Source organism: Rutilus rutilus, assembly GCF_951802725.1.
Source record: "Rutilus rutilus genome assembly, chromosome: 18".
NCBI lineage: Eukaryota > Metazoa > Chordata > Actinopteri > Cypriniformes > Leuciscidae > Rutilus > Rutilus rutilus.
In genome coordinates this window covers 11220107-11245913 of record NC_140231.1, presented here as the reverse complement: position 1 = coordinate 11245913, position 25807 = coordinate 11220107, and the positions used below count along the sequence as shown (strand labels likewise).

Genomic DNA, 25807 nt, shown 5'->3' with positions numbered 1-25807 from the left:
CTGAAAACAACAGCCAGGCTTTTAGCATCCTCAATAAAACATAGCCTGTGATTAAAGGAAGACTTAAACACAAAGCTCAGTGCCTTTTCTGTTTCTGAAGATATGCCTGGACTCACACAGCTGTAAATGGTGTTGCTGAAGGACAGGTCAGGTGAAGTGAAAGCACTATTCACTGCTGGTTCCTCAGGGAGAAGCTGAGATGGCAACTTACTCATCTGTGAACTGAAGTGTTAGTGTCCTACCCTTGTCAGCGGCAAATACTACAGATGTTAGCCGTATCGTAACAGGGACTGGTAACAAAATAAGGTGGAAAAGGACCTTCAGTTAAAGATCAAGAACTATTGATCTAAAAAAAACTCAAAATACAGCAAAATACACTACGCCACTCTAAGAATATTACTGTCATTAATCCAAACCTTTCTTTACAACATTGAAACGATTTGAAATCGTTTAAAATTTCTCCACCTATACATCTTTTTTTCTTTTCTTTTTGTTCTTTTTTATTCTCTGCATTTAAAAGAGAAAATATCCTTGGCTGAATTTAATTCAGTTGTGACCAGTGATTCTACCGGAAACAGTTTTCTTAACATTAAACATTTTAACAGGGATAGGTCACCCAAAAAATTAAAATTCGGTTATTATTTAAGTTTTCTTCTGCTGAACACAAAAGAAGATATTTTGAAGAATGTCCGTAACCAAACAGTTGATGGACCCCAATGACTTCCATAGGTTTTTTTTTTTTTTTTTTTTTCAATGGGGTCCATCAACTGTTTGGTTACTGACATTCTTCAAAATATCTTATTTTGTGTTCAGTAGACGAACAAAATTCATACAGGTTTGGAACAACTTGAGGGTGAGTAAGTGATGACAGAATTTAATTTTTTTGGTGAACTATCCCTTTAACATTATGTATTAACTAAACTCTATCCAAAAAAGGAATTGAATTGAGAAATCAATATAAAAATGAGATACATTTCAAAGCAATCAGACTGAATCTCTTGCAGTTAATTGTAAGCTTACACACTAAAACTTCAACATAACAGGAACTCTTCAAATTCATAACAGAACACACACTCCCCGTTCTTCATATTGCTCAGAAACACGTAAACAGTGCATTCCAAATGGCATAAATAATGCCTTTACAGGGCACTTCAAAGAGAGAACAATAATCGCTGCCATATTGTTGGGTCGTTCCAAAAAGGAAATCATTAAAAAGTTCAAAGAATAAAAATAAATGGTATCTGTAATGTGACAATACTGTAGATAGAACTTAAATTAAATGTGCAAACATGTTTTGAGAGTGTTTAAGAATTTGTGAAAAAAAAAATTATGTATAGTATTGATATTGATATGAAGTAAAATGAGCAAGTAGAAAAAAATAATTCTAGTGTAAAGTCAGATACTGAACACTGCAAAAAAAAAACAAAAAAAAACAAAAAAAAAACAATACATTACATTTTTTACAGTATTTATTAGTTTCTGTTAACATAAAATACAACAGTTCATTATAGTTCATATTAATTCAGGTCCATTAAATAATATTAACAGATTACCAAACCACTTTTGAATTGAATAATGTTGAAATTAGCATGAACTAAGATTACGAAATGCTGTAGATGTATCTTTCATTGTTAGTTCATGTTAACTAATGTAATTAACTAATGTCAACAAATTGAACCACACTATGGGCCCTATCATACTTTCGACGCAATGCAGCGCCAGGCGCGACGCAAATGTTTTTTGCTAGTTTCAGCCCGACGCAGTTATCATTTTCACGTCCTGCGCCACGTTGTGTAAATAGTAAATGCATTTGCGCCCATTTGTGCGCCCATGGGCGTGCTGGTCTGAAAACGAGGTGTGTTCTGGCTCATTGTTGGCGCGTTGTTATTTTGAGGCAACAGAAATAGACTGCTATTAGCGCGTTAGTAATGTGAGCCTATAGGCGGGTGCACAACGCGCGTACACTCTGCTTATTACACACACAGGGACACACAGCAGCACACAAACATGCCAAATATTTAAAATAAAAGGATTACAATGTAAAAGATTATTATTGTGTACATAAAGATATGGTGGAATCCGGCTTGTCCCGTAGATGGTCTGCTTGCGCACTTTAACCTCGCGCACGAACAGTTCTGTTTGCTCTCTGGAGAAGTGTCTCTCCGCTATCAAATTCCGTCATTTAAATACAGAATCCGAAATGGCGCGAGTGAAACTGGCTTTTTAAGGGAATGTTCTTTTTTGCATGTAAAGCCCAAAACACACCCATTACTCATTAAGAGAATAGGAACAACCCTTTTAGACAATGCGCCTGACGCACCGACCAATTTTCCCGTCGTCAAACTAGCAAAAGTGGATTCGGACACGCCCTAAGTGCACTTGCGCTGTGCGCTTAGATCGATAAAATAGGGCCCTTTTAGTGTCTTATTATATGTCTTACAATATGTCTTACAAAATGTCTTATTATAAGAAATTAAATACATGCAAAAAACATTTAACAATAAAACCAGTAAAATGCATTAAGAAAATAAATAGGGTCAATTTTGATTTAATGCCAGCTTTAAATATTCCGAGACCACAAAACACAGGTCTGCAGGGCACAGCTTGAATTCTACAGTAACGGTTGTTTTCAAGGCTCAGTGTGGAGCATCGAGGCTCAGGATTTAAGACTAAATCCTGCTTTTATAACAAATGTCATATGTTCCCTTTGTTCTTTTTGTGAGTCTGGCAGGTTGCAGCGCTTGAGATTTTAGAGAGGATGATGCTCTACTGTTGGCTCTAAAAAAAAAGGAGGATTGTCAGAAAGCCGCAGAATATGAAACACCTGCTTGTAGTTTAGCCTCCCTCCCTGGTGCCTGCATTTATTGGCAGCTCACTGGAAGAGTTGCAGGAGGACTGCTCTCACACCCTCATCCATTCCTCAGTTTCTCTACATCGCTTAGAGCCAAAAGCAAATACAAAAACCATCTACTTTGGTTTTTTAAAAAGCACAGGGTGTATTTGTTTGTACATTCAGATTTACAGCGATTTTGTCACAGAGACTCCTGAGGCCACTTGTTTCCTCTGAGCTATAAAGCAGTCATCTGTACAGTCTTGTGATTGTGCCTTCACGGAAGACTTTGTTGTGATCCCTGCAAAATATCATCATAACCATATCAATATTGGGTTTAAGAGACCACTCAGTCTTGTTTATTTGAGGTTATAAAGAGAGGCAGAAAATTATTCAATGGCCTATAAAGTTGCTTCTATCTTTTTTTTTGCTAACTCCAAGCAAAAATAGTTTTTTTTGTGACTACAGGTTCATTCAAATTTTAGAATCAACATAAAAGTTAAAGAAGCCTGTGGAGACATATAGCCTATTGCAATCCAAATATAATATACAGATGCATGTACCAAATATTTTACAGAATCGTTTTTTTTTAAATCTATTGAAAGAAGTCTATTATGCCCACCAAAGGCTGGATTTATTTAATTAAAGTATAATAAAAACAGTAATATTGTGAATTATTAGGCCTTTTACAGCATCATTACCCCAGTCTTCAGTGTCACACGATCCTTCAGAAATCATTCTAATATGCTGATGTCCTGCTCAAGAAACATTTCTTATAACTATCAATGTTGGAAATTGTTGTGCTGCTCACATTTTTTGTGATAATTATGATACATTTAGTTTTTTTTAGAACTTTTTTCTTTAGAACTTTCAAAAGAACATCTACATGAAACAGAAATCTTTTGTAAAATGATATCTTCGCTGTAAATTTTGATCAATTTAATGTGTCCTTGCTGAATATAAGTTTCAGTTTAATTAAAATAAATCAATAAATACTGACTCCTAACTTTAAAATGATAAATAAAACAATTCGATATACAGTTGTGGATCTTGCGGAAACTTGGGTAAATTCAGCCACTATTTTTATCTCAGAAACACTCAGCAAATACAGGTTGCTTGACCATCATAATAATCATACTATGAGAATGATGTTCATTCTGCTTTGAAGAATGAGCAACCAAGCAGATTACAATATCGAATATATTCTGACTTGACAGACAGTCGCACAGTCTGACTTGGCCTTGACACAGTCTCACTCCAGTCATATCTTACAACCTGACAAGCAACAATTGTAAATGACAGGAAGAAAATGCAGCTGAACTCTGGGTTAGTTTAGTTCATCACTGAAAAAAAAAAAGGATTTTTGCTGCTTGTTCAAATTGCATTATTAAAATGAGCTTAAGCAACACAATTGCTATGCATTTTGTCCTAACTTAATTTGATTGTGTTCAATCTGCTTAAATATATGTAAAATTATTGTGTTGGATTACATGAATTATTTGTGTTGCATTAACTGAAACTGGGCGGTGCTTGTTAGTTCCCAGCATGGTTTGCATATGGTTGAATTAAGAGAGAATAAATGTTAAAATTAAGTGGTATTTTATGTTTTTCTTTTTTTTGTTTTTGAGAAAATGAGAAAAGGGGAAGACTTGATAGTGTGTAATTGTGTTTAATGTTCAATTACATTGGAATTATTAGAACCATTTAAATTGCAGTGGGATACCATTGTGGAGACGTGTGGAGCATTTTGTTAGTCTGTGGACTGATTCAGTTACTTTCAATTGCTTTGGCTGAAGGAGCATGTAGATCTTAGCATTTAAGATACTAATATGTGCTACTGTTAGCAAATAGTTAACTACAGTCTATCAGTTCAATTGTGTGTCACTAAATTAAATGGAATCTAAATGGATGAATGAATATATAAATATGAATACCTGAATCATGTCAGGGAGCCTTTAAAAATTCACTTTGGGACTACTTAAATGGGTCGCTTAAAATGACTTCATTCCATGATGTTTAAGTTACATTAACAAATTATGTTTGTTTAATGTAACCCAGTTATGTGGAACCTGTTGACATAAAAAAAAGTTAATTAAAGCCAACATATCATTTTTTGAGTGTACCTAACTTTACTCTTCATTTTCACAATCGTCCTTCACAACAGATCCACAAGCAGTATAATGAATCCATGACTGTGGGGGTTCAGAAAATGTGCTTGTTATTTTAATGATTCACAGGTATAGGCCAATTGCAAGGCAAATGTCTCATCATTAAAGCAAATGTTTTGCGTAAACTCATGCGAAACATCTTTTAGTGTTTTAATTTTATTGGGCAAATGAATTGCTTGACAATTTGAGTACTTTTGCAAAGCATCCAATGTAAATATGGCTCATTAGCCTCACTGTTTGCCAAGGTAAACTGGTGTTTTAGCTAATGTTGTTGCACTCCACAGGTAATATCAGCTCTGATTAAAATTGACTTGTTAGGAAATAAAATGTGCTTTTAGTAAATTAGAACTCAGTCGGGTAACTGAAATTGGAATCGTGCAACATGGATTTACTCAGCTTGATTTCAGTGCTACATGTCACTGAATTTCAAATGAGTCCAAACTATTTCTTCTCATTCTCTTGGTTAATGACTGAAAAATTTAGCTGATGACCAAGTGAATATGGCAGGAAACTTAAAACTTAAAATGGTAAGCAAACAATAGTCATGTTTGGCTATATGCATAGTAGAAATCCTTCCCAAATAGTATGGATAGTGTTTAGATCGTATACATACAGGAATTAAGTTTTTATCTTACAGCAAAGGTACAGATAGTCTGTCCTATCCTATATATACGCACATGACAACGTGATGAATTTATTATTTTACAAAAGAAAGTGTACTTACTTTTGTTTATTTTATTTTCATTTATTGATTTTGGAACTTAAACGACGTGAACCAAATTATAGGATTATTCATAAAACATAAGTCTGGCATGACTTTAAAAACAGCTTCTCATTATGTAACACTTGAGTTAAAAACAAAAGACTTAAAGCAATAGGCTATTACATTATAAATATGATGGATGAGCCACATTTGAAGTTGCTTTATAAAGCCAATACACGCATATCTGTGTGCACACATCAGTTGAAATCTATTTTAATGCGCCTAATTGGCAATGTTGCTCAGCTACCATTAAGAATCTTTAGTTACACAGTGTTTAGTTGCATGGCTGCGACAGTTCAAAACTAAATCTACTGCAGGATCTTTTCATTTCCCTTTCCAGGCTTCCACATTCTGCTCGTTTCTCTACCACAAACCTTAGTGGAATCTTAAAAAGCTTCCATAGGCTAATCTCAGGCTGGTTCAAATTCTCAGAGGCCTATGATCACATCTGGGGCGGGGGAAAGCTGTTTTTGACTCGGACACTAAAGGGCAAACTGTAACCAAACGTCCCATAACCTTCACAGCTGTTTCCTTAACTCTCCAGCCAAAGTCCAGCCTCCTCTTTTCCTCCTTATCTGCCATTCCCACTCCAACCTGGCATCCTCACGGAGAATCACAACAATCACCTTTCTGACAGTGTCCTTTCGTCAGAGGAGCGTGAGCGTAAAACAGCACCGCGAACCCTGTCGGTATCTCTGCAATCTTTCCACAGCGAACCCTGTTGTTACTTATTTATAGTAGCATGTTTCCCAGAGGGCCAAAGTAATTGAAACCAAATGTGTGGAGGCAGTGAAATGGGGAAATAGAGCAGCGGTAGCATCTGGACAGGAGAAAAAGAGAAAGAGAAAGAGAAAGAGAGAAGCGGGAAAACTCTTTGTCTGCAATCGGGACACAAACTTTTTGGCTTCCAATTAATACAAGACTTCTATTTGGAGAGCCCAACGCACTGCCAGAATACTCCAATACAATTGGACTGAAAGGAAGAGAGACAGAGAAAGAGACAAAAATAACGCAGCAACCCCAACTGCTCCAGCGCAGACAGAAAACTTCCCAAAAAAATGAAGTAGCAGTTCACATTAAGCACAACCCTGTCTTTCTGCTGCCAGGAAGTCACATGCGTTTCCTCGCACAAAGCACAAAGTCAGAAACAATGAGTTTAAAACTTACCATCCTGACCATGGCTCTCAATCTGAAGTCCAAGCAAGAGCACACAGGGTGTGACAGGCAGATAAAAGTAGACTGAGACACCACTTAAAGATGGCATGAGGCCTATTTTCTCTGTCTCTGTCTCTCGCTCCCTTTCTTTTTCCGACTTCAGGCAGTTACAATCCCCCCTTCCGACACTGTCAGCTTTTCCAATAGCGGACGCGCAAGCCAAAATCCCTGCCTCAGAGTCTGCAGGAATTTCCTGGACTCATAGTCTGGTATCTGCAGCAGAACCACGGAGAACAGCGACTGAGTCTCTGCTACCGTTTGCCTGAGTAACTGCCCCCTGGTTTGTAGCCAGATATAGCACTAGGAGACACATGGGGGAAGTTAGGGGGTTGATGTCAGGGTTTTTTATTTTAGGACAGCCCCTCACCCTCCATTTGTGTGTGTGTGAGTTTCAGCATGCAGCCATGGGAATTGGGAATGCATTTAATTTTCTACTTGATGTTCCTGCCAGGCTGACTATGAGGGATAAAATTGCCACAGAGCCCTTCCTACACAGCATTTTCTGCAGGCATGAAGTCATCAGACTGATGAATAATAGTAATCATTGTTTAGGTCGCTTCCTTTAACTGGCCAGTTCAGCATTAGCAGGACATACCATGGGGAGCGTGAAACCAAGACCACATGCGCGATCAATATGCAGAATCCCCAGGACGATTAATCAGCATGTTCATTGCTAACGCCGGTGCTGTGCTTGACTATAGTGTGTGTTAGGGTACAAAGAATTACCATAAATGTATTCATACTGTGTTTTACCTTACTGCGGTGACAAAGAATTATGTTTGGGATGTTCGGGCTTGAATTTATTCAGGCAGTTGTTGTTTGCTTCACACTCTTTGTCAAGGGTTCGAAAACAACCAATTAGAGTCAGAATTCTGAATCAGGGTTTAGAGGCACCATTTCCATGTAACCTTGCTGAATAATGTTGTGGTTGTGTCGAATAAATTCACCACCAAACCGTCTGCATGCAGTTGTTTTGGTGGAGGTGACTCCTAGATTTACTTGTAAATACTCACCAGCACCAGATATCGCTTAACCACAAAATAGACGCACTCAACAGAAAAACAAACAATGTCCAGATTATACTTTCTTTGTATGAGTTTTGCCACTCACCTATTATTAAGTAAATAAACGTCCAGCTAATATGATATATTTGCCACTACATATTATGGAAACCTGCTGAATGACTGCCAACAATAGTACTGGCAGTCTGAATAATATTATCTACTCCCAAAAAAACAACTATAGCCTTAAAAACCAGGCAGCCAAGAGGTCCTCTGAAGGGCAGAGCCAATACAACAAAAGTAAATAGAACTGGAGCAAAGCAAGTGGAGAAACAGATGTGTTTTCTCTGTATCAGTAAGTGGAACCAATGTCCAGGTTTATACTATTTGGTCAAAAAATTATATTGTGTTTATTGTTTACAAAAAACGATAATGGTTGTATCTCTCTATTATCTCTCTATCTTAGTGCTGCATTTGATACTATCGACCACAACATTCTTTTGAACAGACTTGAAAATGTTGTCATTAGTGGAATTGCATGGGCATGGTTTAAATTATACTTATCTGAACGTGATCAATTTGTAGCATTACATGAAGAGGTGTCATATCGACTACAAGTTCAGTATGGAGTACCACAAGGCTTAGTACTATGACCGTTGCTTTTCACCCTGTACATGCTACCATTGGGAGATATCATTAGGAAGCATGGCATTAGTTTTCACTTTTGAAACATCCACACGTATAACCTAGAATACTGTCTAACACTTGACTCTTGTCAAGTCTTTGTCATCAGTTAGGAACCTGGATGTGCTCTTTGATAGCAATCTTTCATTTGAAAGCCACGTTTCTAGCATCTGTAAAACCACATTTTTCCATCTTAAAAATATATCTAAATTATAACATATGCTCTCAATGACAAATGCAGAAAGGTTAGTACATGCGTTCAAGACCTATTGTAATGCTCTACTGGGTGGTTGCCCTGCACACTTGTAAATGTAAATGTAAAAAAAAAAAAAAAACTCCAGCTGGTCCAAAACGCAGCAGCTCGAGTTCTTACTAGAATCAGGAAGAATGACCATATTTGCCTGGTTCTGTCAACACTGCATTGGCTCCCTATTAAACATTTCATAAATTTTAAAATATTGCTAATTACTTACAAAGCACTAAATGGTTTAGCTCCTCAGTACTTGAGCAAGCTCTTAATGCATTATAGTCCTTCACATCTATTGCAATCTCCAAATTCTGGCCAGTGGATAATACCTAGAATATCAAAATCAACTGCAGGCGGTAGATCCTTTTTCTTTTCTTTTTTCACCCAAACTCTGGTCTAGTCTTCCTAGACTTGTTTGGGAAGTAGACACACTCACAGTTTAAATCTAGACTAAAAACACATCTCTTTAACCTGGCACACACATAACGCATTACCAATTTCTATTATTCAAATCAATCAAATGATTGTTAGGCTGCATAAATTACTGTATGCCAACCGGAACCTGGAACATTTCCTATAACACCCGATGTACTTGTTACATCATAAGAAGAATGGCATCTACACTAATATTAGTCTGTCTGTCTCATCCTTATCCTGAGGTTAACGTAGTCTGCCCGATCCGGTCCTTATCCAGATCAGATGGTGGACCTGCACCTAGACACTACCAAACCCCAGCCCTGAATGTCAGCAGAGACCGTGTCTACTAGACAATCCCCGGTGAAACCCTCATCAGCCATCGGCACAGATCCTCAACAAAGACCACAAGAACCAGACAGGTCTCACGCACAGACCCTATGACCAGCTTCGACTCCATTCCTGCGTAATGAATCAGATCTTCAAGCAAAAGGAACTGGATGAATATTTGAATGCTACCGATCACGATCCAAATCCTGACTTGTGATGCAGCCTGAATCATAATCACACTGTTTTTGTTTGTTGACCAGAGGAGAACTGGCTCCCCGACCGAGCCTGGTTTCTCCCAGGTTTTTTTTTTTTAAATTATTTTATTCTTTCACCTGATGGATTTTGGGTTTCTAGCCACTGTCACCTCTGGCTTCCTTAGTTGGGGGCACTTAATATTCAATAATATTATTGATCTGACTGTACTGACGCTGTTGTATGAGAACTGAACTGAGCTGGTCGATGATTTTTTTTGCAGAACTGCTTTATATATGAAATGAACTAATTGAATAATTGATCTTTACGATGGAACTAAATCAACACTGAACTGACTTGAGCTGAACAACAGCTGAAATGCATCCTTTTCCTGTTGTCACTGTACAGCTGCATTGAAACAATATTCACTGTATAACGATCTATATAAAGGTGACTTGACCTGACTTGACTTGACAAAATCATAAAATCACACTGAAACAACAGCTCTCATTTTCAATAGGGCATGTAACAAACTAGCAAGCGATACCCTTTATCTCCAAAATTAAGTTTTCCCAATGCTCTGCTACAAAGAGTTCAGTTCAGTTCAGTTCTGATAGGTTTCTGAGGAATTTACTAATGATATTCAGTTTAATACATACACTTCCCATTTCAAACCAGGTGTTCGAAGTAAAACTGTAGCATTCTGCGTTCATAGTGTACACTATATGCAAATCACACTGCATACTCCAAACCAAGCTCAGAGGACCAACTGAGATGGAGTTTACATGGAATAATTAGCAAAATTTGGTGCATTTGGTTTCACATCTCAGTTATTCTCTAAAACAGAACAATTCCCACAGGATCACAGCTGCAGTTTAGTACAATTGTTTTGTAAAGTGTCAGGAAGTGTTTATATCGAGTACAAGTAAATGTATGCTGTGCATATTGCTGTAGAACATTGACTGTCATGAACTAAATAGGCCACCAACTATTCGCTATTCATACTGCATGTAGACTGTAACATTTATTTTAAACATATTAATTTGTAGACCTTTGTGGTTTAATAGTAGCACTAGGCCATGATTTCCATCTCAACAACTAAATGTGAGAAATTATTCTTCTGTAAAATTTGGTGCATTTGGTTTCACATCTCAGTTATTCTCTAAAAGAGAACAATTCCCACAGGATCACAGCTGCAGTTTAGTACAATTGTTATGTAAAGTGTCAGGAAGTGTTTATATCAAGAACAAGTATTACCAGATATTACATTATCAGCTTGTGTCACAATGGTTTACTTCACTGCCAGACCATGGGTGTGACAGTGCAGTGAGCTGCGATGTTAAACTTGAAATGAAACACACAAGAACGTCGATATGCGGTAAGAGTAGGGACGACTGGGGTCCAGAAAGTGTACTGAACATGATACTTAGGGGGGACCAGGGGAACAAAATAATCAGTCTTTACCAGCGAGGGAGCTCACTTATGAAGCATAATGAAATCGGCCTCTTTCCATTACCGCAGTGGTACCGCAGGGGGCATACATTAGTCCTGTTTGTGCTTTTGTGTGCGTGTAGCAGCGCAAAAGGCTCATTGGAAAAACATGCCCATACCTACATTTTTGCAAAAGTCCAAAAACATACCTATTCACTTCAGTTGCAGCTGAAATCAAAACTAGTGGCAGTAAAACAGCACCAACTTTTATTCCTTTTCAAACAAATCATGATTACAGGTGCAAACTATTGATTAATAAATACTTTTTTTCATGCTTTTCCTTGCAGAATACTATGGTATGACCTCAAAACACTTTGCATGATTTGTAAACTTGAACATTTTGACTTTTAAATCACATAACCAGCTCTATGTGTCTTTTCTGATACAGTAAACCTGGGGTGCGTTTCCCGAAAGCATCGTTAGCCAACTATGGTCGCAAGTTCCGTCGTTATCAGCATAGTTCAACGATTTGGTGTTTCCCGAAACCATCGTTCCAACGAACGTTCGCAAACAGCATCGCAAACTTGTGTGGTTGGAACGACAGCTCTCGAGCTGTGGTTAGAAGCATAGTTTCTAGTTTACATGAGATGTAGACTGAATAAATCCTTATCTTTAGCAAAACAAGCAAGCTGACATTCAGTACAACCCGTGTTATTTATTTAGAATACATACAAATGTAATTTACGTCTTTTAGTTTGTCAAGAGATTTAAAGCAAAGTTTTTGAAGACTGTGCATGTGCGAACGTGCTCTACTATGTAAGAACGAGGCAAATATTGAGTCTGGTAATAAAGCAAAATAACTGAGAAAAATTTGAAATGGTCTTCAGATGCCATGTCTGTAGCTTATATGACAAAATCTAGCGTTAATTCGATCTCAAACAGATTAATTAAAATAAGTTATTAGTCCACCACGTGCGAGACGTCATAAACCAACGTGGTTGAACGATACAGTACTTTGCGACATACGGTTTCGGGAAACAGTCGTGACTAGCTAGTTGATTTCTCCAACGATGCATCGTACTATGGTAGTTAAGCAGCGAGCTATATAGTTGTACGGGAAACGCACCCCTGATCGGTAGCTCACCTGGTACAACAGTGCACTTATGATGCAGAGCGCTCGGGCAAGAGTCACGCAAAACTCGAGTCACAACACCTTAAAAACTTGTAGAAGCGAGTAAAAATGTCATGGTTGCTTCAGAAAATGCATTTTTCCTCCCACATTTTCTTTTTTTAACACTATAAGTCTGTTCAGGCTAGGGTTAAGTGTAAGTGGTATATTATTTCCTAACGCAATAAAGCATTAACCATTTAAGTGCCATTCACCAGATATTTCATTGACATTTCACACACCACAACCGAAGTAATAACACATCATTACATTCACACTCATCTGTTTCTGGATAAAACTTTAAGCACCACTCACTGAACATTTCATGTCGCGAAATGTGCAAGAAGCAACGTAATGCAATTTTGCAGAAATGTCAGTCAATGAGCCTGGGTTGATGCAGCCACAAACACTATATGACAAATGTCTACTGATCCACAGTCGAGCGCTACCAAGAAGAATTGCGACACTGTTTAACATTTGAATTCCCTAGGAAAACTTCTGCAAAGTTGAGCATCCATTCACGCAGCTACTTTGAGTAAAACAGTTATCAGATCCGATGTCTGTGTTTTGATACGGCGCAAAACTGCCTCGCATAGAACGGGCATTAAGAAGACAGATTTCATATCAGCACAGCTGAGGACACAAACTCGGCCGTTCTATCAAAACAACCCTGCAGGGTTGAAATGCTATTAGCCTCTGTTAATCAAAACGCCTGCCACTGCATCAAGCATTCCTCCCACAGTTTGGGCAAAACATATTGCTGTCATTATGCAAAGCCGCTTTTCTGGGTCGAAGTGCTGATTGTTCCTCAGAAGCTGTGAATGATCAACATGACGAGTCTGGCATTGCAAGACAAGGCAGCGTCTGCGGGCAAGTCGTCTTGGGAGAGAGGATAAAGGGGAGGGCTTGAAAAACCCACCCATCCGACGCGAGTGAAGCCGCTGTTAAATGTTCCTTGGCGCTGTAACTATTGTTTAACTGTTCAGTGGGTCAAAAACATTTTTTTATTGACTTGATCGTTATAAGGATGAGGGATCACCCCCCAGGTTTTGGACTTTCCTCATGCATGCACGGATGGCTGAACAGATATTTAAACACTCACTATACCCAACTTTCCTTCATGCATCTTTTCAGAGCTTTTTATTGTCATTTTGTTTTATTCAAAGTAAGCTAAAGCCAAAAGATAAACCCTAATTTACAAAACCAAGTCAACAAATAACAAAAGGACTCAAATTGGCGAATCATTTGCTTTGAATCTGTTCATTAACGATTCATAGAATTTAATGTCCCTGAAATGACATACCAATGCTACATATTAGTGATGGGGACGAGACCGCCTATGCCAAGTCCGAGTCAAGACCGAGTCTCTGAAGGGTCGAGTCCGAGTCGAGACCGAGTCCGTTGGTTTTCAAATTCAGTCGAGTCCGAGTCCGAGTCAAGACCGAGTCTTTGAGGAAGCAAGTCCGAGTCGAGACCGAGTCTTTAGGAGTCGAGACCAAGACCATAAAAACATGTCAGTTTTCATATTCATGATTTAATATCACCCCAGTTAATAATCAACAGTTAGGCCTGCAGACTAAGCTAGATTGGGAATTGTTTAGAGGAGCAGTCTTAACGTCTTAATATGGACTTTGCTTTTACTATCATAAAAAAAAATCCCTTCTGCCTATTTTTCTAAACTGCTTCAACAGTGCTGCTCTGTCATCAACATGTTAAGCCCACCCTGACTTTTTTAATCATAGTTAGGACATGCAGAGCAAATAAAAAATTGCTAGTGGTATGTATTCTAGTGGACTAGTGATGGGGACGAGACCGCCTATGCCGAGTCCGAGTCAAGACCGAGTCTTTGAAGGGTCGAGACCGAGTCAAGACCGAGTCTTTGAAGGATCAAGTCCGAGACGAGTCAGAGAAAGCAGAAATCGGTCTCGAGACTCAAGTACTACATCACTACTACATATGATAGAAGACCTTTTAGGACATGGCAAGGAAATATAGCTGCATTGCTATATTTAAAGGCATCCTAACTGCCATGGAACCAGGTGACTGATTTGTTTAGCGTTGAGTTTAGCATTAGTATGTTGCTATTTGCAGTCCGTGACTGCCTTCTGTAGAAAGGATACATTTACTTCTGCCTAATTTTGCTAAAATTAGGTCTTAGAAGGCAGTATAATCATGCTGCCTAACATTTGGAACAGCTTTTGTGCCAAAAGCATGCCTAAGATGCTTTAAAAAATTTACCAGGTTTTGGAACAGAGTTGTAACATACCATCTGCCCCAACCATATGTACTCACAATCACTCACACACATACTGTATATCCGGGGCCTACATATTTTGACACACCATTATCCCAACATCTGACTTCTGTGCGGACGTCACACGGAGCCTGGGGAGCACGATATAGTTGAAAAGGGCCAATCGATCGCTAAGCAAATAGCATCTCTGGCATCAAATCTGCTTGGCAGTGGTCTGACAAACCTGGCCATGTCAAAAGAACCGACTGCCACATCTATAAGCATTCAATAGGTAATTGAGGGCTGGCTAGGGAGGGAGTGGAAATGTTAACAAAGACCCTGGAGAAGCAGACAGTGTGTAAACAGGAGTCCCGTTGGTAGATAAAGACAGGAAAGATATTATGCTGCCTAAATGCCATAGGGCTTTGCCTGGGGCACATGGTCCTTAGTCCATTTACACTTCAGCTCACTGCACTCAGTCACATGTGTTTTGTAACTAAGAAAGGTAAGCACGCAACTGAGCAAAAATTACTTATGACTGTGCAAGGCCGTGTATAATCAAGGGAACACATATATAATGCCCAATATTTATACATATGGAGGACTGAATTCACTAATCAGTTGCGCTTTGTTGCACATGGTATTTCAGCACAACAACCTGCATTTTATTCATTAAACCACCCACAATATAGTTTTATTTATTTTAGGGTTTAGTTCGTTAAGTAAAACCAACACAAGTCCAGCTCAGAGGTAATACATGTGAACAGCAGGATTCTGAACTCTGTAATTAAACAGTTTAATAAAACTAAACCAAATGTAATATCGTCAAAGGTCCAAATACAAAAATATTTGGTAACACTTTATTTTGATGGACCCTTCAACACATTCTGTTGACTATAAGTAACGTTGCACCCACCCAGTCTACTAATACTCTAATGAGAGTTAGTTGACATATAGTTGCAAAGTTACTTATAGTCAACAGAACGTTCAAGGGACCATCAAAATAAAGTGTTACCAAATATTTACATTATTTAAAAAGCTGATACAAGAGCATATCTATAATACCTGGAGAAAGCTATCCACAAACATCCCATTGACAGTTGCTCGTCTTGGGTCAGGCTCCACTGGAAGTATACGATTTGAAATCTGCCATTTTGGCTTATTGGCTTTTTTTGAGCCAGTCACCTGAGCCATAAATGCCACATGACTGATCACTCTGGAGATGAAGACAATTATACCATGACAACACTAATTAGCTGATGGCACCACAAGAACACATTGGCTGTGTCCAAAATCGCCCTCTACACCCCTAAATAGGGCGCTATTCAAAAGGAGACAGCCATTTGTAGTGGTGTCCGAAACCACAGTGGACATTATTGAGTGCACTCATTCAATCCCACAGTGCACCGCAATAATGAGTGTACAGCTGATGTACACTCAACGCTTAGAGAATATACACAATCCACTGTGAAAGTCGCATGTCGAATGAATTCCCACGTCTGACATGAAGATTCCACCCGCGGCTGAATTATCCATTTTCCAAACAACTGGTCTCATGCTGCCAGAGCGTAATATCATACAGGTATACATTTATTTTGATTTTGATTATGAAATCGAATATGATAATGTTTATGTTTCCACAACAGTCTTTGCCAGTTTGCAAAGTTTCAAATAGTTATTAAACAGCAAGCACAAACTATGCAAAAGCGGCAGCCCTTCTAGCGCACTCAGTGCCCGAATTCACTCACTCGTTTTTATTCACTCTCTCAAGTGAACTATATTAGAGGTAATGTAGGGAATAGTGAATGAGGGCATAAGGAGCGATTTCGGACACAGCCAAGCAGTCCACAAAACTCGACTCCTTTTTGCATTTTGAATTTTGTTTAATTGTTTAAATACAAGGTAAATATGTATTTTAGACGGGCTTCTCAGACAATCAGTGCAGAAAATGTGTGCCGTTTCAGTGTGGGTCTAATTACTAGTAACACTTGATTTCATCATCTTTATTCTTCCTTTCTCTCTCTACATTCTTTATAACCTCCCACCACGAGCAACACTGTAAAATTCCCACATTGCCTCCAAGGGTTGTAATTAGACTCTATTACACACCAGGAGAATCAGAGCTTGATTGGGCCTGAAGACAGACTACAGATCTTCTCTGTTGATGGCCTTTAAAGACTTTGAATCACACAAGCTTGAGTGATACAGGAGAGAGCCTCATTCTCTCTGATGGCTTTAATCACCTTCTGCAAGATTGATTTGTGTTTATTTTGCTGACAAAACATTGATTACCATGACTGCACCGAGCCTCAAAAGGCTGAGCAGATTGTACTTTGCCGCCTGCGCGGGTACATTGGCATCTTCTTCAGGAAGGAAACGGGAGTTGGTGGAGTTTGAGGCTGAATGGTGATTACATGTTATGAGTGGATCCAAGCGAGTTGTCTAACTTTTTGCTGCTGGAATCATTTTCTTTTCACACAAAAGTAAAAAAAAAAAAAACACCTGAATTCACTGAGCTGCACAGCTGTTCCTCAGTATAAAACATGTCAATCATTTTCCATTGCTGAGAAATGAAGAAGATTTCACATTGGAACAATTCCTTTTCTGGATCTGTGTGTTTTGTGTTTTCTGTGGGTTTTTTTTTTGCTAGTAAAAATATCTAAACATTCTTAAAACAAGATACATTCACCTGTTAAAAAAAATATATAAAGAAAGTTGAATATTTACAATATATATATATATATATATATATATATATATATATATATATATATATATATATATAAAAACATTTAACTTCCATGACATTTTATTGTGGATATATATATATATATATATATATATTTTTTTTTTTAATTTAGAATAATAACTAATTTGGTTGCACTTTATTTTACAGTACATATACTTACAGTGCACTGACCTAAGAAAGTACTGGGTGATATATGGTAACTATGGGTTGAGGTTAGGTTTAGGGGCAGGTTCAGGGTTAGTACCTAATCATTACCCAGTTATTGTAATAACTATAATAAGTACATGGGGACAAGTGCTACCATATATTTTATTGTCATAGTTACACATTACATGTAAATTATGCATTATTACAAGCAAGTAACTCTAAACCTAACCTTAACATATAGTAGGTATATGCAGTTAATTGATATGACTCAGTACTTATTTGTGTAATTACACTGTAACAAAATAACTAAAAAAGTCATTGTTACAGTGTAATTATATATTAAAGTACTGAGTAATATTAAGCAACTACTGTACATGTACTTACTATAGGGTTAGGGTATATGATTAGGATTTGGTTGAGGGTTAATTGCATGTAATTATGCTACTGTGGTAGGTACATGTAACATATGTAACAAGGACACTGTGAAATAAAGTGTTATCAAAAAGTATAACCAAAAAATAAAATTATATCATGCACAAAATAATTGGGAACATGCATTAAAAAAGTAAATGGGGTCGTTTTTTGATTTAAGGTTGACTTTACAGGATGTTCAATGTGGGTCTGCTGTTTTTGTTTTTCTTGTCTAGGCACATGAAATGTATTTGGACAAAATCGGGGGTGACAGAAGTGATATTTTCTTCCTGAGGGCTTAAAAGGTCCTTCATTTCCAGGCCACTTCTTAAAGCCACTGGCAATACTTTCCCGCTGTCTACAACACCACGTGACATAACCAATTACAGCACAGCCATAAACATCACGTAAGGGATGACAGTTAGAACCGCCCCCAAACAGCAAACTAACAACCTGGAACAGACATTTCATAAATGATGATGCATCAATTAAAGAAGCCCTCAGTAACCTTGGACATAAGCACATTAGGAATTCAGCTTTCAAGTGGATTTGTCCTAAAGGGCATTTTTAACAGCTTTTATTTCTGAGCCATAATAACACTTTGCTCTCTTTCTCTCTGAAACGTGGTAATGCTGAAGAATACAGTGTGCTTTGAAAGTTTCCTCCGGATATTTCAACACATCTGAAAGCCCTCTATGCGTGGGGGGTGTTTATATCTAACTCATCACAACAATAAGATTCAGTGGCAAGATGTTCAAAAGGCGCTTATAAGTAATATTTGTTGGAATTAATTCATTCTCTCTTCCTGTGCGAATTCGCATAACAGTCACAAAAACAATGTAGCAGTACACTGTAATATCTAATTAGGTAAACTTACTTTAGAAAAGCATCCAAAGCAGTTGCCTTAAAAACTAAGTAAAGTGAAATAGTAGTATGTTGTACTGACAAATGCTTAGTTAGTAAAGTTCACTTACATGAGAGATCTAGTAACTAAAAAAGAACTGTAGAGAGTTCTTGATAATTTACATTAGATTTACTCTTGACTTATTATAGCTACCATTGTTGTTACCATTGTTGTGTTTTGCATGCTGAATGTTGTCTGTGTTTGACTCAAACATGGTCAATTGCAAGAAATTATTAGAAATATAGATGGATTATATCAACCCAGTTAAAAGTTTCACAAGGTGTTTATAACTTAAGTGTTAGCAATACAATTGTAAAAGATCATTATTCGACATGAAAAATAGACTAGTTAATTATTTAGTTAGTGATTTGGTAAAAGTACCGGTAACGCTTTAGATTACAGCACGGAGAGTACAGAATTTACAGCACAACTTTCGGTAATTATTGTGTACATATAAAGTACTTACATGTAAGTATAAGGGAATAATATGTAAAGTTTGGGGAATAAAGTGGTAACAACCAGGAGAATTAAAAAATATTTATACCGTAAGAATAATAGAACTAAGGGGTACTTATTCTACTATTATGATAGAACAATCTTACATCTGCAAGATGTAAAGAAAGCAAGCAAGAAAGCAAGAACATACACTGCGTACCTTTAATAATGGTGTACCAATACATACTGTATAGGCTTTTTAAAAATTACAGGGTATATTATCTATGCATTTATACAGTAAACTTTTTAAAGGGGTCATATAATGCCATTTTTGTACAAGTTAATATGATTCTTTAGGGTCTAAATGAAAAGTTTGTAATATACTTTAATTAAAAATTCTCATTAGTATTGTAAGAAAACACTATTTTTACCTGGTAAAAAACAGCTCTGTTTTCAGCACGCCATTTAAGTGCATGTGTCTTTAAATGATAATGAGCTTTGCTCACCCCGCCCCTCTATTCTGTGGGGAGTTTTGACACAATACACGTGGAGTGTTGCCTTGACAACAGTTGAGGGTATATTTTGGAGAAAGAATGGCAGCGGGAGTCTCTGAGGACACATCTGTGCAACCAACCGTATCAATTTGAACCGGAGTCGGACCCGGAACAAGATGACGGCCCCGAAGAAGTTCGACAATTAAAGTAAGCTTAGTGTAGTGTTACCACGTTAACTTTAACACCTGCGCACACAGTTTGTAATAACACAATAACCATAACGCGTTGTTCATTATAAACGTGGGATTATGCGTACATAGAAAAGATGCCGTAATGTACCGAGTGTAAACCTTAGCCGCATTCATCGTGAAGCCTGAAGCGTGCAAGCGATTTGCAAAGATTAATATTAAGGTTAATAAAACGTTACACTCACTTCTTCTGGAGGTGCAGCAGGAACATGAATAGTTGGTACCGATCCTTTTTTCAGGAGCAGCTTCTTAGCAAAACCAGCTTTATACTGACCCTCATTTATAAAGCAGTCTGGTGAGAAATGATTTGCGCAAGTACATGAAAGCATTGACATTGATCGTGGGGAATATTCCCTTCAAAAACAAACCTCAGCCACTGCGTCTTCAGCGATTCGGATTTAGGAACATCAAAATGACTGCTGCGTTCGTTATTACACCCAAGAACAGAACACCACAATCGCTTAGACGCCATTTTGCTCCAGCGTATCAACAATGGCGGACTATGATGACAGCTCGCTCAGGGCGGGTCTGTGTTGAAACGCTGCTGTCAATTAACAATCGAGGGAGGGGCATCCGACTGTGTGACGTCACACGGTCAGACGGCTCGATTTGAGACGGGGGGAAACATATAAGGAGATTTAAAAAAAAAACACTGGATGGATTTTTATCATTATATGATGGTTGTGTACAGGCACTGCCAACACACATTTCAGTACAATCAACTTATAAAAGTACATGTACCATATGACCCCTTTAAAGGAGAACTCCGGTCAATTTTAACATTGAGCTCATTTTTTTGTACATTTGGAGTGCTGTCAGTACAGAGAACAACGACAAAAATCGGTGTTGCCTACACCGTGTTATCCTCTTTTTAAAATTTGCACCCTGTTGACTTCAATGGGGCAAGTTTTAAACCTGCTTTTAGGCTCTTAACATCCTTGATGTGTCATTACAAGTGCACAGGTCATGTGAGTGATTCCTTCGGAGTGAACGCGGGTGAATCTGACTGCAGTAGATGTGAAAGATATTAATAAAAATGATGTTTATTCAGCCAGCGCACATACCTGTGTTTTCTTCCTGTTTTCGGTTGAAGTCCGAATCTTCGGCTGAAGTCCGCGCGTGATCATAGGTACTAAACCTATGCGCGTGAACTCGACAATCGACTACTGTGGACTTCGACCGAAAACAGGATGTAAATACAGGTATGTGCGCTGGCTGAATAAACATCATTTTTATTAATATCTTTCACATCTACTGCAGTCAGATTCACCCGCGTTCACTCCGAAGGAATCACTCACATGACCTGTGCACTTGTAATGACACATCAAGGATGTTAAGAGCCTAAAAGCAGGTTTAAAACTTGCCCCATTGAAGTCAACAGGGTGCAAATTTTAAAAAGAGGATAACTCGGTGTAGGCAACACCGATTTTTGTCGTTGTTCTCTGTACTGACAGCACTCCAAATGTACAAAAAAATGAGCTCAATGTTAAAATTGACCGGAGTTCTCCTTTAAGAAAAGTGCTTAAACTTTTTCTTAAATATTGGGGAAAGATACTCTTGTTTCATAGTGGTGCTTGTCACCCTCTTGTTCCATGTAGTTACAGGGTATGTGTGACATTGCGGGCCGCAATGTCACAAATTAAAGTGGTGCTTGTTAACCTCCTGTTCAAATGTAGTTACAGGGTAAGTACAATAAAAATACGTACACACAATCTTATATCACTGACTCAGAAACCAAATGCTTAAGTCTTGACAGAAAGTAGCACGCATCGTCTCCCCCCTTTTATCTCTTGCTTGGCTTCTTCCTTTTGTTCCTCTTCTTCTTTTTCTTTCTTTCCACTGATGAATCTGAAGATGAAATCATGTCCCTTGTTATTCTGTATTAAAAGAAAATGCAGTACACCCAGAGATACGTCCTCACCATTTACTCATCTTTTACTCTCATGCCATCCAAGATGTATACAACTTTCCTTCTTCAGATTAACACAAATGAAGGTTTTTAGAAAAAAAAAAAAATAGATATCTGGGAATACATTCATTGCAAGTTCATGTGTTTCTAAAAGTTGGAGCATCAAACAGCACATACTGCAATGCCTGTAGCAATCCATACAACCCCAATGGATGGATCAATGTATTCTGAAGTGAAACAGTAAGTGTTTGTAAGAAAAATTGCAATATTTTAAACTTTTTAAACTGTAGACTATCGCTTCAGACCACCTGTAATAAGTTGTTTTTCAAATAAAGGTTTCCGAGTCAGTGATATTAGATTGTGTGTATTTTCATTGTACTTACCCACATGGAACAAGAGTTTAACAAGCACCACTACATGAAACAAGAGTATCCTTGAAACATGTAAGCCCAAACTTAGAAATCTGCACTTTTGCTATCAAATAAATAAATAAATAAATAAAAATAACTGTGTAAATTCATAGATATGTACCTTGTAATAAAAAAATAAAAATAAAAAGCCTATACAGTATGTATTGGTACACCATTATTACAAAAAGGTAGGCATGTTCTCGCTAAATTGCTGCCAAATGTAAGATTGTTGTATCATAATAGTAGAATAAGTACCCCTTAGTTCTATAATAATTACAGTATAAATATATATATATTTTATTCTCCTGGTTGTTACCCCTTTATTCCACAAACTTAACATATTGTTCCCTTATACTTACATGTAAGTACTTTATAGGTACAGTATAATTACCAAAAGTAATGCTGTAAATTCATCTTAATTACGCAGTGCTTGGGCTGTAATCATGTAAGCATTACCAAAGTACCTTTTAAAAGCAACCAATGTATTACTGAGTTCAAACAAAAACATTTTATGAAAATCAACATCAATTTATGAAGTCAGCTTATGTGATATTGTCTCAAATGTTTCAGTTGTATTGACAATTCAACATGCAAGACTTTAGGAAATTAGGGAATGCAACTAGAGAAAGATAACTGCAGAAGTGAAGGAAATGAGTGAAAAATCTAGTAAGAATTACAACCCTCCCCCCCTTTTTTTTTTCCTTCGCTTGACAAAATGGCACTCAACCCAATCAAGTAATCTTAACTTGGGTTTTCTGAGTAAACAAGGAATAGTATGTCAACACTACAGATTACTAGATATTTACAATTAAGTTAAGACTAAGTAAAGTTAGCTTGACTAAAAAGTGTTAGTTAGAACAACTGTTGGATTTTACAGTGTAGTTGCTTTATAAATGGAAAGAGGTTTGTTGGCCTAAATCATAAGACATTAGTCATTCTCTGGAATATATTGAAAGGCAACTTAGATTCTGTGAACCTTGCACACACACAGTTTGATGCTTTGTATGTGTTGGAAATGTTGGATGTCATCAGTGGCTGTACCCAGTATCTTTTCATTAGGGTGAATCTGGGTAAATTGCGTCACATTTTGACTGTTAAAATAAGGAGGTCCAATTTTGCTTCTGGAGGGCAAATGCAGAGTTTAGCACCAATCTGCCTCAACACATTTGAGGGAAGTTAGTAATTCTGAAGACCTTGATTAGCTGGTTCAGTGTCTAATTAGGATTGGAGCTAAACTCTGAAGGATATTGGCCCTCCAGGAATAAGACTGGAAACCCTACCGGACTACCGGCCTTATTGTAAATTCTGAAAACTTCTCTTCAAAGCCATTTTATGGTAAAATAAAACCTGAACTATGCACTCAATTGTAGCTTAAATATATTTGTAGGATGTATGTTAATTAGAACCATTTACTTTTTGCAAGTATTTACCATAGACTGTATAAAACAATGGATGTAGTGTCTGTGGCGTCACCCGTAGGTTTTTGAAGAGCATTTTTGAAGACCAAAGTGGGAGGAGCCGGCCGTCGCCATCTTGGCAGCGCGTCACTCCCGGATAACCAAAAATGGGCAAAGAGGCGGGATGCGGGTGGAGTTGAGGTGCCTGGTTTTAAACAGTCTATGGTAATTACAGGCCTATTTCCTACTCATATTTTTGAGAACTTGTCAACAATTAAAACAAATACTTTCAATTTGAGACTGGAAGGTTGTCGCTTGGTATGCATGAATTAATAATACAATTAATCACATGCATTAACGCGTTAAGATTTATATATTCCATTGACATTGGCCTCTTCAAGTACATGAGCTTTTACAAAGACCGTTTTTTTTTTTTTTTTTTTATCAGGTAAACTCGTTTAATGCTTGATCAAGATCGTTAGGGTACTATGACTAATTTGCCAGTACATGCACAAAGCAATACATTCTTAATACCAGTCTGGACATGAATACTACTACAGTATAATCTATTAATAGTACAGACTGCTCATCTTTCTGCTGAGTGAATTAGTTTCCTGGGACGGGGAAGGTGACATTGCGCACAAACGGAAGAAGGAGCCCCAAGGTCGATTATTACACTAATACAATTTCCACATAATTACAGTTAAACTCTCATATCCTCTGGCCTGTCCTTGAACCACGCTTGCGCATTTGCAAACGGCGACAAACACGGCCTCCTCGAACTCCACCGTGTCAAAACGAGGCTGAATCGCAAAACCAAAAAAGCAATCAAGGGAAAATCGATGCTTTTCAGATTCATTTTCACATCTCTGCCGTCCTCTTATCTTCTCCTAGCAAAGGCGTTTTGGCAATCATCTGTTGTTTGTACCTGTCTACAACTCGGAATTCTCTATCGTTTATACACTTGGTCAATACTACTTTCCCTCTTTACAAAGTGCTCTCCTTTATTTTCCGACGAAAGACTATATGGTCTAAACAGCATGAATTTTCTTTTCCTATCCCATTTGGTAAATCTGTCTACGGTTCCAAATAGTTCGACAGCAGGTGACTTTCAAACTGACAGACAAACAGATAGATCAAAGCGAACAGAGCAACGGTTATGCTGCCTGACAGAAAACGCTTGGCTTTTTTTCATTGTACAAAGGAATCATTTGTGAGCAGCACGTAGGGATGTCAAAGTGGTCATGAGTCAACGTATGTTTGTATTGCATAAATGCAATAGTGATAATTGCAGTTTGCTGTAAGGAGGTAATGGTAGTCCTACATGTCACAATTGAGCTGTCAAGTGCCAAATCATTGCACATCCATCATGACGGTAAACCTGGACCACTCTTGAGCTTGTGTGCTGGACGTTTCGTTTGTAATGCCGGTTTTGCATAAAATGTCAATCCCAAAAAGGTAGACAGTTCAGAAACCTGACAAACTGTCTGGAGGCTGACAGGTAGTACACACACTGTCGACCTTTCTGCATTAGAAATGATCTGTGGGTTTGTAACATTTGCACTTAGCCAGACCAAAATGTGTTCATTCTAAGTGAAACACCCTCAATATTATGTTTTAATGCATGCTTGTGTTTATTCTACTTTACAGCTAACTTGGAGATTATTTGTTTTCTTGTGTCTCCTAGAGGAGTTGCCCAACTGTTACTGTTGTTCCTCATGGCAAGCCATGAATATGATGCAAACTTTCATTACAAGTGTGACAGGATTGAAAACAGGTGTGTAAACTTAACTGTTTCATCACAGTTAACTGGTTGGTAAGCTCTTATTTGAAATTTAAAATGGTGTTTATTTTCACTTAATTTGAGTTGAACTGGCTCAAAACAATAAAAGCTAAGCTAAGCATTACTGAGATTGGGCAGAGCATTTTCAGATGCCTAAATGCTTTGTGTTTTACTGGATGGAAAGTGTTTATGTTAGAAAGTTAACTGTTATTTTGTGTGTGTTATTCATGTTATTATATTATTA

At 37.7% G+C, this 25807-nt stretch overlaps 1 protein-coding gene across 2 annotated transcripts in view; it reads right to left on the bottom strand.

Moving 5' to 3' along the window:
* Positions 1-25807, bottom strand: part of sgcd (sarcoglycan, delta (dystrophin-associated glycoprotein)) — a 207337-nt gene that overhangs the window by 92566 nt on the left and 88964 nt on the right. The window contains exon 1 of one of the 2 annotated variants that reach the window (XM_084388061.1): positions 6929-7245. The exons of the other annotated variant lie outside the window; for it this stretch is intronic. Within the exon in view, the coding sequence (XP_084244187.1) occupies positions 6929-6940 (12 nt within the window). The 5' untranslated portion in view covers positions 6941-7245. Of the gene's footprint in view, positions 1-6928; positions 7246-25807 lie in introns of those variants that run through there. 2 annotated transcript variants of the gene reach the window in all.